Source organism: Myodes glareolus, chromosome 5, assembly GCF_982192425.1.
Source record: "Myodes glareolus chromosome 5, mMyoGla1.1, whole genome shotgun sequence".
NCBI lineage: Eukaryota > Metazoa > Chordata > Mammalia > Rodentia > Cricetidae > Myodes > Myodes glareolus.
The window spans coordinates 29,976,201-29,990,195 of NC_142030.1; the positions used below are offsets into that span (position 1 = coordinate 29,976,201).

A 13,995-nucleotide genomic window follows, 5' to 3' on the forward strand; every position below is an offset into this window, starting at 1 on the left:
ATACTCATTGGGTTCACTATGTGCCAGTACAGGAATGACCTCATTTGACCTTCACGACGATTCTTAGCTGCACCGTCATTATCTCTATTTTACCGTGAAGAAAACTGAGGCCTGGAGGAGCACAACGATCTGCCCAAGGTCACTCCACTATCAGGTGGCGGGGAAGATGAGGGGCTGCAGACAGTCTTATTCCAGAGTCAACGCCTTGAACAACCTTAAAGTCAGCACGTTAGAGTTAACCCCCTTTCCTCTGTCTTATCCATGTATGCTCATCTTGGAGAATCATTTCTCTAAGACACCCTCATAGCTGCATAAGCCTCGGAGAGATGGCCTAGTGACCACATTCAAACACTACCAGTGAGTAATGACCTTTCTCTGGGTAACGGCAAAATCTGGGGCCAACTAAGCCATCTAAAGAAATTTTAGGGTCCAGTTGCAATAGCTGCCATGGATATTTCCATGTAGCCGGTCACATGTCCTGACAGTTTGATGCTATATGATGCAGATTCCAAGAAAAACCAAGCACAGGAAACCAGTGGCCACTTAACTCTGTAACTGACACTCAAGAAGTGCAAATGGATAAATACAGTTATTTATGTATTGGCTGGGGAGGCATAAATCACAGCAGAACACAGGATTCACCTTGCTAAAACTTCAGAGGCACCTTCTCAGTTATATGGTTAAGACTGCATACTTTAAAAGACAATATTTATGTGGAACATTTGATAAGACTGTTTTGCATTTCCCTCCATTTTTGTTTGTTTTTCCATTAGGTGCTTTAAGTACTGAATACTGGGCTAAATTCATCAGGAAATCTAGTATTGGATCTTGGATCAAGTTTGATTCTCTTTGTATATTTCTGCAAGTTGCCTCTGTTTGGTGTCCTTATTCACAAAGCTGGAATAATAATACAGATTTTGTGATGAAGTACAACATGACAGGAGTTTTAAGAGAGACCTAGACATGGGAGAATTCGAAAGAGGGTAGAATGCTATAACTGCCTATCCAGTGTATGCCATTATTCATAGGACTATGCAAGGCTACTGGGTAAAAACTAGAACCTATACTTTCGGGATCCCAGGGCAACACCCAGCTGCTCATGCGCTGCGCCTATTATCTATGTGCTGGAATGCGCATAAATGCCAAGAGACAAAGACAAGGGCAAAAATACCACCGACCAAATGTGGCCTGATGCCAAGAAACATCTATACCCAAAGTGAGCAGTCTACCAGGATGCCAGATCAAACACAAAGAAATGTCTGTTTGGATTGCCATTAAAAATGAAACTGGGGGCCAATGAGAAAGCTCAGCAGACAAAAGCTCTTGATGTGCAAACCCAATGACATGGGTTCAATCCCATCATACTCTGGGAGAAGAGAGGTAGAAGTTCTCCTCTTATGCCTTCACACACTTGAACCTACACACACTCACCTGCACGTGCACATGTGCAGGTGCAGTCTCCTCTCTCTCTCTCTCTCTCTCTCTTTCTCTCTCTCTCTCTCTCTCTCACACACACACATACACACATACATACAGAGTAAAAGAGAGTTAACCCACAACTCTTAAAAGCCTGTCCCCACTACTTTAACTTTCTTTATTATACTTGGTTACTGAACCTTCTATTTAAAACAAACCTCACCATGGGGAAACAGATTTCTAACTGGAAATCAGCCTGGCTCATGAGCAGGATCAGCTCCCCTTTTAGTATTTAGGTGTTTATTATTTAGGTATAATATTTAGGTATTCGTAGCACCTAGTAGTCCTAGAGTAAGTACTCCCTCCCAACATAGGAATGATCAAAGTTTCCGTGAACACGGAGATAAATGGGGCAAAGTTGTGCCAATGGCCAGAAGAAATAAACTGTTCACGTCATATGACATTTTTCTGTGAAAATCCAGAGCCGTGCACCAAGATCCTCAAATTTCGCAGTAATGATTAGAGGCAAAGGATACAGTTAGTCACAGGTATAGAAATGAAACATCTGTGCTGGATGTTGGTGGTGGCACAAGCCTTAAATCACAGCACTTGGGAAGCAGAGACAGGTGGATCTCTGTGAGTTCAAGGCCAGCCTGGTCTATAAAGTGTGATCTAGGACAGTCAAGATGGTTACACAAATAAAGCCTGTCTTGGGATGGAGAGATGGTTGAGTAACGGTTAAGAGCACTCATTGCTCTTCTACAAGACCAGGGTTCAATTCCCAGAACCCACATGGCAGCTCACAACGATCTGTCACTCCAGTTTCAGGGGACCTGACACCCATGGCAGAATATCAATGCACATTAAATAAAAATAAATAAATTAAAAAAGAGAAAGAAACCCTGTCTCGAAAAAAACCCAACAAAACAACAAAAAAGAATCAGCATTTTATTATTTGACACAAAATATCAGACATGCACTATGTAGAATATTTTTTAAAGTTTAAGATACATCTTTTAAAGAAAAATATAAATATGTATCATTTTTACTTTCACTGGAAGCAGTCCTTGAAATTAAAAAAAAGCATTTAAATTAAAACCTGAATAGAAATTTTATTATTTGCTTTTAAGAGCAGTGTCTGCATCATTTTTATCCAGGTACATGGCATCTGGAGAGCATCAAAGCCTGCTTCCCCGCCAAGCTTTCTCTTAAATGGCCATCACCTTGCTAGTGACTGAGTGCTAGAAGGAACTGGCTGGTGCCATACTGCACACACAGGCCTCCCTAGAGAGGGCTCAGGAGGAGCTGCCATCATACAATTGTACCAGGCATAGGTGCTCAGCCCCAAGCACCACTGAAGGTCAACGAGTCCCATCAACCAAGAAGACCTCCAATTAGACCAGTTTGCTTCTATTGTTGTTTTTACAAAAAAGAAACTATTGCTTGAAAAAGAAACTGCCATAGGCTCTAACAATCAATATGTACTTTATAAACAATTATATAATCACATTCTTTTAAAAAGACAGTAAGTGGATGCGTTTTTTTTTTTTTAAGACATTTACAAATACTGGTGACACCTACTGGCAGAAAATATATTCCAGTCCACAGCTTGAAAAAAGTTTGGTCTGCAGAAGCAAGTTGCCTTTAGTGCTGATGGAACCGAGAAAACTTCCCCTGAAACCCACTTAGGTTTCTTTTTCCTAACTTTGCCTCTCTCCATTATTAAGAAGTGAGTTATACCTGACCAATGAAGTTGGAGGCACCTATCTCTGCCTCAAGTTGTGTAAAGTGTATTTTTATTAAGGCAATAATAATAATAAAAATAAAACTCAATGGTGATACCTGAAAAATATTTACCAACTATTTCCCCAAAGCATTCACCTCCCATCCCTGCTTTTTACACAAGCACATCCTCACAAAGGAAAAATAAAGCCTATTTTATTTTGTAAGTCCAACTAGTAATGAAGAAAATTAGCATGCTAATTCATAAACTGTTACAGCATCTATCCATAGACTGTGACTAACAGGGAATGAATAAGCAGGAAGGTTTAGTTAAGCCTTTACCAAAGTGCCCCAAAACACAGAACAAAGGGATAGAAAGAAGAAGAAGAAAAAAAAAAGAACTGGTCAGAATTCACAGCTATTTTCACTATTGTTTTCTTTGGCCCACTTGAACCAAATTGGTTTTGCTTTTTCTCCTCCCCGGAGTTTGAAGAACCACCAGCCCCACTGTTATGGAAAATTCATATCCATTCCAAGCCTGAACAACCTGAACTCCACGAAGGTGCCAGCCCGTCCAAACAATTGAGAACCCACCACACTTCCGCCGCTGCTGGGACTAAAATCCTAAAAACATTCAACTAAGCTAGGGAAAGGACAGAGATTTAGCCTGTACTCAGCATGAAAACGGGAATATAACCAGAGTCTATCGGAGTCCTATTGGGAGCCGGATGGGAGCGATCTTGTAGGAGGAAATGAGTCTCTGACACTACGCCCCCTCCCCACCTATACATAATTCAGTGAGCCAAGTGCACGCACTGAGCAGTATGTGTGGGGTGTAGGTGGAACTCAAGGGTGCTGCGACAAGGCGGGACACACACCTGCCTCCAGCTCCACAGCCCACCCTGGTATAGGTTCTCAGGGTGAGATGGGGGAGAGTGGAAAACACACACACACACACACACACACACACACACGACACTATGAGCTGGTCCTATGGACTCCACCACAGCAAATTTGGGGTATGATAAAGCAACTGCCTTCTCCAAACCTCTCAAAAATAATAAAGGTCGCCTTCTCCTCCAGCTGAACCTAACCAGCTTCAAAAGGCAGTCAGCGATTTGCCAGAGACAGGGCACATGGAGGGAAAAGACAAACCAAACTGAGAGGACTCCCTCAATTACTCAAAGGCACAACGAAGTTCCCAGAAAGGGAACTGCTTCCAGTATTTCAAAAAGCTTCCCATGCACCAGAGAATGGCTCATTTCAGCGGTCACGAAGGAGATCCTCAATTACTCATTTAGCTCATACCCAAGATGAAGGACGCCCTCCCCCAGTTTCGTTAATTGGTTACATGTGACGGGTAAAAGTGTCCTGTCCAGCCCTTGCTCTCAAACAGCCGCAACACCAAGTGTGTCTGCTCCGTCGTCTGAACCGATCTCCAAGAACTTAAGGCTCTCCCAACCCCGGCCGGCCAGGGAGGGGAGACATTGCTTTACTGACTGGCTCTTTGCTGACACCTGGGCCTTCCCGACAGGGCAGGGGTAGGTAGGTGTTTTTGCCGGCTCTAGACTGAGCCTGGGGTTCTGAGAGCGCTGCGGAGGCAGCGGCGAGGAGCTGCAGTTCCCGAGCGCAGGGAGAGGGGACCCAGAGAAAAGACGTGCCGTGGCGATCTGGAGAAACGCGGCACGCAGGGGAGACAGAAAGAAAGCGAGCGGTACCCAGGGTAAGGCGACGGAGGAGCCGGGAGGCGCGCGTCCTACCTCGTCCTTGGCCGCCCCGCTGCCCAGGGGTGCCTCCAAGCTGCAGTTCGCCCTCTTGACAGTGAGGTAGAACGGGTAATCTTTGGCCACCATGGCGGCTGCCGGGCCTGCTCTTTGGGATGTCACCGCTGACCCCAGGCGACAGCAAAAATCCCTGGTGAAAGAGGGCCCGAGCTCCACGGTGCTGGCAGCGGCGACGCGGACGCTCACAGCTGCTTCTACCTGGTGGACCCAACGCGCTAGGGATCCAGTGGGAGGGCGGGGCCGCTTCAGGGCTCGCCCACGGAGGGCGGGCGGGTAGGCGGGGCTAGAGAGGCCCACCCCGCCCTCCTAGGAGCACCAGGTACTAATTTGCAGACACCTCTGGCGGCTGAGGCAGTTTTGCCATCTTTGGGGGCCTCAGGGAACACGCCTACGGAGCTGCCAGGCCGCAGACAGCTTCACTCAAGAAGAACAGACGGTTTCAAGAAGGCTGGACCCGGGCAAATAGAGGGGGAAGTTCCAAGCCAGACTGCACATTTTATTTTTCTTTTCTTTCCTTTCCTTTCCTTTCCTTTCCTTTCCTTTCCTTTCCTTTCCTTTCCTTTCCTTTCCTTTCCTTTCCTCTCCTCTCCTCTCCTCTCCTCTCCTCTCCTCTCCTCTCCTCTCCTCTCCTCTTCTTCCTTCCTTCTTTCTTTCTTTCCTTCTTTCTTTCTTTTTCTTTTTGCCACTGTCTATATATCCCTGGCTATCCTGGACACTTTTTTTTTTTTAATGAACATTATTGGCATAAGAGCAGCCCAAACAGTAAAATGCACCCATTTAAAGTTTGCAGTTCACTGACTTCTGAATACTTTAAAAGTACCGTGTAACCAACCTTCACAGCAGAGAAATCCACCACCAGCAGAGAAGTCCCCTCCAGCCATTCACCCCTATACCCGCGCTGGATTGATTGCGTCTGCACCCCGCACCCCAAGCGAAGACCACAACTTCAAGGATCTTTTCTGGGCTAGCGTTGACTTTGTAAATGCCCAAGGAGCGATTACAAAGTCGTTGTTGCAATCCTGCCCATGTCAGTAAAAACAAAACAAAACAAAAAACTAGAAACAATGATAACATTCTCAGTAGAGAGCGCTTAAGGAAACTTTCCTCACTATGGAATACGACCCTATAGCGATCAGAAAGGAGATGGGTATAGGTGTGGAACTGAGAGATTTCCTTTATATTGGCCTCAGTTTGAGAATAATTGCAAAGGGTTGGGAGTGCAGATCTTTGGTAGAATAGTTAGTAAGGGTGAGGCCCTAAGTTCAATTCCCGGCATCTAAAATATAACAATGTGGAACAAAACAATACAATACCATTTGTATTAAAAGCATATCTACAAAAGAGTACTTTCTTTTTTCTATATTTTCTATAAAGACAAATGTTGTAGGTCAACAATGCTGACAGGAAGAAGCTGCAGCAAGCTTACGCTGTCCCTGATGGTGGAGGAGAAATATCTAAGATTAAAAGGGTTAGAGTTAGTGGCCAGGGACTTTAAAGTTACAGGTGATGTTTTTCAATCTCTTACAATAAAAATATATTCGCCTGCCACTAGGAAAAAGAAGAGGTTAATCTTCTTAAAAGTTATCATTTCCTCACAGTACAAATTACATTTCTTGTAAACTTGACGGTGGTATCCCTCCATATGCACGTGAAAGGCACGGACACATCAGGTGTTGGCACAGGAGGTACTGACTCTTTTTTGCATCTTGGATGGAGGGAGACAGTGAGAGGGAGAAATTTAGACCCCGCTTCAGTATTCTCCGTTTCCAGATGAGGTTAGAACCCACCAGTTCTTACTTTCTCTGGCAGGAAACTGCTTGTGGATCTTCCATCTCAGGTACCAAATCCACACCCCTGCAACAAGCCCACCCACCATCTTGCCTGACTCGGGCGGAGAGATGACTGCCTTGCTGCAGGAAGGACCTCTGTGTAAACAGGGCCCCTACACGAGTGGATTCTGACTGAGACTGGACAAAGCACCTGTGGTTTTCTTCCCAAGTATACAACCTAAAGCAAAAGGAAGAAAACTGTAGCAAAGGAGGCAGGGAGTGGAAAGAAGCATGTTAGAACTGTTGATTTCCCCTGTGATATTCCTGCTCAGTCTTTTCAGCCTGAGCTGCACTAGAGGTGAATCCTCATGAACACAATCATACTCCCCGCAAGCTTGGCCAAGTTTAGCAGAGGAGTGAAGGGAATCCCATCTCCAAGGACAATCAACCAAGCCAGGCTGAGGGGCAGTGACCTGTTCCAGAGCCAAAGCACCCTGGGGCCTCTCCTTCAAGGGCTCACCCACAATCTTACCACAAGGCCCTGGGCATCAACAGCTCATTTAGGAATGAGCTTTGATTCCTACTGAGGTGTCCTGGGCTTTGTTCTCCAGTTGAAAAACATATTTACAGCTCTGGTTTTGGGGTGCTTTCTTCAATGTTCTTAGGACCGACCGACCAGGCAGTGTAACACCAAAATTACAGGGTGATAATAAATAAACCCTTAGAAATGGGGGGGGAGGACAGTAGAGATGGCTTAGAAGTTAAAAATACTTGCTTCCCTTTAGGAGGGTCAGCGCTCATATCAGGTAACTTACAACCACCCATAACTCCAGAGGCTCTGATAGCCTCTCTGGCCTCCACTGACACCCACACACATAGAAAACACACACACACACACACACACACACACACACACACACACACAATGGGGGACAGAAACTGAACCCTAAGTTTAATTATTGTACAGCAAATAACAATCATATTATATAATAAGAAGCCATCCATACACATTTCATTTTCTCTTAAGATTTTTTTTTTTTTGCCTTTTAAAAAAATACTAGAAACTATTGAATCAGGGAATAACATACATGGAGTAAACATGCTGGTTTTTTTTAGTTTTTCTCTAGGGATGGAAAGAAGGATGAAAGGAAAAAGAGAGTATTGCTAATAGCTTGTAACTAATTAACTACTGCAAAGTGGCTAAGCTCCAATATGCGTGTGAAAGTGATGATGGAAATCTCTGGTGTTCTTGGGTTCCGATTCCAAGTTTTCATAGACTGAATGTTTCATCACCAGATAGGAGTCTCATCTTTAAATTCTTAAAGATGCATATATACATATTAAAGATACATATGTACATACACACACATTACAATAAAGCCCATACACTAGGCCAGCAATTTGGGGTAGGATATACAAGTTTTGTATGTGGCCCATGGGACATCCTAACAACTTTTAAGGTTTGTTTGTTTCCCTATTCAAGTTCTACCTGTTTCTAGGTTTCAGGCCTCTCTCCCTCTGCTTTATTTGCTGACTCAGGATTTGGGCAAACTGTCTGGGACTCTAAGTAGGGGTGTGAGTGACCAAAGACTGTTAGCCAACAGTCTGCCCTATGAGAGGGATCCCAAGCACAGAGCCAGGCTAGCATCTGATTTTAGGGAGACTAGACCAGCCCAGTAAGGTCTCCCAAGTGAGAAGCAGTGGTGTTGTGCCCTGCCCCCCCCGCCCCCTCCCCATGTGTGTGCGTGCACATGCATGTGTGTGTGTTTACAGCTCAGGAACAACACAAACTAACAGCGGCTCCCCTAAAAACAACAGCACACAATCCCCTTTGGAGCTCTGCTTCAGCACAACCAGTTACAAGTCTCCAGAGTGCTTCACAGCCAGGCAGCGTTCGTCTCGATCCAGGAGCCCGAAGACTGGAATCAAAAAGCCTGCTCTGCATTTCCAGGAACAATGCCAAGCACAAATCCATGGTCTCACTTGTGCTGTGCAGGTCATTGGTGCTTCTGAGGGGTTGGGATGCTGTAGCTGTGCACGCTACTGGTGATTAGCCCTTTTTAACCTAGCCGATGAGCAGGTGCAGTTAGAAGCCCAACCACCCCACTACTCAGAACAGACCCATCATGGGCTAAAACCTCAGAGGCTAAAATGGCTGTGACCATCTCAGCCAACAGGACTATGCTCTATCCTATCAGCATTGCTCTGACTATCAGGGTTGGGTTTCTTTTTTTCTTAAAGATTCATTCATGGAGAAGAGTGATTCATTCATTCATCAAATATGTACTGGGTGCTTCCTTGATTAGTTACTTCTCTTTTGGTTTTCTCCCCATCTTAAGCTTCCCTGCTGGGCAGGTATTTACTCAATAAATATGGTCCAATTTCAGACATGGCCTTTCAGATGAGACCTCTGTGGCAAGTTATGCATCACAGAAGAAGCAGGTCCATCAGGGCTCCCACCATGCAAACCCCTGTAGCTTCCTTGGCACCGGTAGCCATAACTTCTGGCTAACCAGACAGGGTCATGCAAGTACATGTTGGGCACTTACACATTTCAACATCTCTCCCCTCCCCTTTCTTTTGGGCAATGGTCCCAGTTAGTAATCCAGCTCCCTCTCCTTTCTTCAACTTCTGTCTTGATGGGAGGAAGGAGGAGAAAGCAGGGGACTCTGGAATCAGAGCTGTGATCTACTGCCACACAAACAGCGATGGCACATATGGTTGTATCTAAAGTCACATACACAGGTACTTCCTCCCTGGGGATGTGCCTCCTGGCTCCAAGACAAATTAGTAAAACTCTGACTCTGGGTATTCTATAACTGGAAGACTTAATTTTTGCATTGTCCAAAATGTTCTGTTTTCAGGAAAAAGTCTGAAAAGACAATTAATTTAAAATGATAACAACCAACAAACAAAACCCAAAACTTGTTGTTGGTTGTTTTAGTTTACTCTTTGGCTCTTTTGGGGGCCCACCACCCAGATCCCCCAAATACACAAAGAGATTTTTTTCTTACTTATGGATGCCTGGCCTTAGCTTGACTTGTGCTTTTTTTTTTTTGCCAGCTTTTCTTAAATTATCCCATCTACATTTTGCCTTTCTCTATTTCTGTATACCTTTCTTTACTTCTTACTCCATGGCTTGTTGTAGCTGGGTGGCTGGTCCCTGGGATCCTCCTCTCCTTCTTCTCTTACTCCTTGATCCTTTTCCATGCCTATCCTTTCTCCTGCCTTGCTATTGGCTGTTCAGCTCTTTATTAGACCAATCAGGTGTTTTAGACAGGCAAAGGAACACAGCTTTACAGAGTTAAAAAATGCAATATAAAAGAGTGTAGCCTATCTTTGTGCCATCAAACAATATTTCACAGCATAAACGAATATAACATACCTATAATTAATATTCCACAGCAAAAACCTTTCACTCCAATTGAACTAATTCTGTGGATTGTCAGCCATCGTGCCAAAATAAAAAAGAGTTATATTAAAGTATCTATAAAATTTGACTGTGTTGATATGACATGGCGTGTGCATTTTTTGCCTTCTGGTTTGTCAGAGCAATGGTTTAGTTCGAGGTGATTCTGTCTCCTGGACACCTTTGGCAATGTCTATGTGCTTTTTATTTTTGCTTTGATATACTCTTATTCAGAAGCCCAGGCTGGAACTCACTGTGTAGTCCTGACTGGCTTCAACTCACAGCAATCCTCATGCCTCAGCCTCCATTGTGTTGGCATTACCAGCATGGACCACCACGCCTAGCGAAATGCATTTTAAATTTCTCTCTGGAAGATGCCAGAGTTCATTGGCATCTAGTGGAGAGAGGCTGGGATGTTGGTGATGACAGTACCTGTGTAGCCTCCCACAACAAAGAACGAGTGCATCCGAAGTGCCAACGGTGCCACTGCTATACTGCATTACCTTAAGAGAAGGCAGGGAATTGTGGCTCCCAGTCTAAAGACTCTGTTGGTCTTGACCTCGAAGGTCTTTTAGAGCTTGGCCTCTGGATAGGATCAGGTGGAAGCTTAGGCTGGGCCGACAAAGGAAAACTGAGTGCAAAGAAGCCCAGCCTCGTCTCAAACCTGTCCTGGTGTCCATGCATGATTCTTAGCCAAATAACAGATTCCATATCACATGAATGAATCAAGAGAAGAAAACAAAATGTCAAAGAAAGGAGAGACAGATAATTTTCTGAAAATGACTCACACACACACACACAAACACACACACACACACACAAACACACACACACACACACACAGAAAGGCATGTGTTACATGCTCTAGTTCATAATTAGAATTTAGGTTATTTTTTAAGGCACGAAAGTAGAAGAGAGGGTTTTTTTTGGGAAGAGGAACGGGGTTCAGTGGGAGTGGGAGGAGGACAGGAGAGACCAACGATGGGAAGTATGAACACATACAGTGTATTCATGTATGAAGATGTCATGGTGAATTCCATAAGTATGAACACATACAGTATATTCATGTATGAAGATGTCACGGTGAATTCCATTGCCTTGTGTAATTATTGTCTGAAAGAAAAAAAAACCTACTTCATATAGAAAAACGCCCTTCAAAAGTCCAGTGAAAATTAGTTTCAGTAAAATATAAATAAACAGAAATAGGGAAGTGGGGGAAGCAGTTTTGCAAATTTGGGTGGGTGTTTTCTAGGATCTTTGTCACCATGTTCAGTTGTTCAGGGGTTGTGACAGAAATGTAAACTCAGAGATTTAACTACTCAAGGGTGGTTCCATGCATTACTACTCGCTGCATAGGTGCAATCAAAAACCCGTTTCACTCATAGTTTTGTGTTAAGATTGATGATCTTTATTTGAATGGCTGGCTATCAGAAAGTTTATTTTACTCACAGAAATAAGCCACCCCTTAGCACGTTTTCTGTGTACCACCAGTGAGTGCTTGTATCTGATGAACAGTTTACAACTGCTTGCGAGTATTTCTTAAGAGGGGGTGAAAATTCAAAATGTTTGTTTTGTTTCAAAATTATTTCTTCTCCTCAGCCTACAGATAATATACACATATGTGAGATGTATACACCAGCCACATATAAAGAAATGAGAGCCCAAAATGTTAAAATCTGGCCTTTGTCAATGTGGAAACGTTTTTCCTTCTACCCACTACAAACACAGTAATAAATGTGTCACGTCCATCACCTTTCGGAAGTCACAGACAGTGACTGTGCTACTGTTTGATGTGCTATCAAGAAAGAAAAATATCGCCAGGTGGTGGTGGCACACGCTTTTAATCTCAGCACTCAGGAGGATCTCTGTGAGTTCAAGGTCAGCCTGGTCTACAGAGCAACTTCCAGGACAGCTAGGGCTGTCACAGAGAGAAACAAAAGACCCCAACCTAAAGACCAAAATTTTAAAAAAAGGGAAGGAAGGAAGGAAGAAAGAAAGGAAGAAAGAAAGAAAATATATTACAAATGTATACAATGGGATCCCTTGTAAGACACACTGCATTTCCAGAGAAGCGTGAGGGCAGGGGCTGGAGAGATGGCTGAGTACTTAAAATGCCTGCCACACAAGCCCTAGGACTGGAGTTCGGATCCTTAGCATCCAATATAAAAGCACAGATGACCATAGGAGCCACCTGTAATCCCAGTGCGTAGGCAGAGACAGCGGATCCCAGGGCGAGCTAGTGAACTCTTGGTTCAAATGAGAGAGTCTGCTCCAGGACATCAAGTGAAGACTGATCGAGGTAGACACCCGACACCAACCTCTGGCCTCTAACATACACATATGCCCACATATATGTACACACACACCACACACACATCTACATGCAAACGGGGAGGCAAACGGGAATGATGGCGCACAACAGTGCTCATGCCACGGGTTTTCGGTGGACATTTGACATCTGAGCAGTCAGGTCATTTCCTTACCTTGCTTGAAGTGGAATTGAATAAAAAGCTTACTAAATCCACATCCTGGGCCCCATTTGGGGTCCAGTGAACTGGAATGTTTGAGAGGGGAGCTTAGAAATTTGTATTTTTGATCAACACTGTCAAAGAGCACGTTTGAGTGATGCTGTGTTATGAATCAGAATCAGTGAACTGGCTCCCCACTGTTTCCCTCCCCCACTTGCCACCAGCCGTGATCTAACTACAGACCTGGGGATGCTGAGCCCAATGTTATAGCTTCAAAGTCCAGAATGAGTAGAGAAATCTATGTATTGGTTCATGCAAATGATCAAGCACTGGAGATCTAGAGTGTGCCAGGCAACATGCTATCTACATATGGGTGCATAAGGGATACAATGAAAGATGTACAAATCCAGCTCCCAGCAAAGCCACCCACCGGGAGACATGCTCTGACACTTGGGATTAGATTTACAGTCTGGTATCCAGGGCTCCAAAGAAAAACACACTTATCTTTATAGCTGAGAGGCACAACTGCATTTAAGTTTTAAAAAAAAAAATTAGCTGTAAAGAATGAAAGGAGGGCTGTTGGCTTGAAATGTTTACCTGCAAAAAGACCTGGGGCTGGGGTGTGTGTGTGCTGGGGGGGGGGGGGTGTTCTGTAGAAGCCCTTAATTATAGAACTGGTCCAACCAGAAGGAACAGGTTCAGGAACTCTTGGCAAGTATGTGTCTCATCTGGTGGGAGCAGACGTTGGCTGTTGTGCCGGGGAGCTGCAACGGGCCCAGAGGCCGAGAGTGCCAGGTGCTTTGGGCAGAGAGAGCTTGGTAGGGAGATGAAGCAGGTGGGCTAACTGAGCACTTTGGCCAAGTGGGAGCTGAGTGAAGAGATCTTCTGCTTTTTATTATTTTACTGTATATTTGTAACAGAGACTCAGAAAGCCAGGGCTGTCTTAAAACACATTATGTAGTTGAAGATGACCTTAAACTCTTGCTCCCCGCACCTCTACCTCCTAAATTCTGGGATTACAAGCCTATGCCACCACAGCTGGTTTATGCTGTGCTGGGGAATGAATCCAGGACTTCCTGCATGCGAGGTAAGCCCTCGACCAGCTGGGCGCCCCACCCCAAGACAGAGTTCCCGATTTATTTGACTTTTTCCCCCAGCTGACATCCAAGCCCAAGCTCAGCAAACACAGTTCCCATGCGTCCGCAGTTGTGAGCAAACTGAAAGCTTTGACAATGGAGAATGAGCAGAAAGGCTTCAGCCATTGATGGTATTAGCATCTGCTTCTTCCACTTCGGTATCATCAGTACAAAAATACCCGATGGCTGTGCCTGGTTAGTTCTCAGTCGCGGCTGGGGTAACCCTCGTTCTGTCTCCCCGCAGCCCTGAGTACCTCTCTCACCCCGATATTCTTCTCTCAACAGATCCTT

General features: G+C 44.6%; 1 protein-coding gene across 4 annotated transcripts in view; it reads right to left on the reverse strand.

The window, feature by feature from the left end:
• Arhgef3 (Rho guanine nucleotide exchange factor 3) overlaps nucleotides 1–13,995 on the reverse strand; it is a 295,751-nt gene that overhangs the window by 65,211 nt on the left and 216,545 nt on the right. Inside the window, exon 1 of one of the 4 annotated variants that reach the window (XM_048420872.3) lies at nucleotides 4,899–5,137. The exons of the other annotated variants lie outside the window; for them this stretch is intronic. Within the exon in view, the coding sequence (XP_048276829.1) occupies nucleotides 4,899–4,991 (93 nt within the window). The 5' untranslated portion in view covers nucleotides 4,992–5,137. Of the gene's footprint in view, nucleotides 1–4,898; nucleotides 5,138–13,995 lie in introns of those variants that run through there. 4 annotated transcript variants of the gene reach the window in all.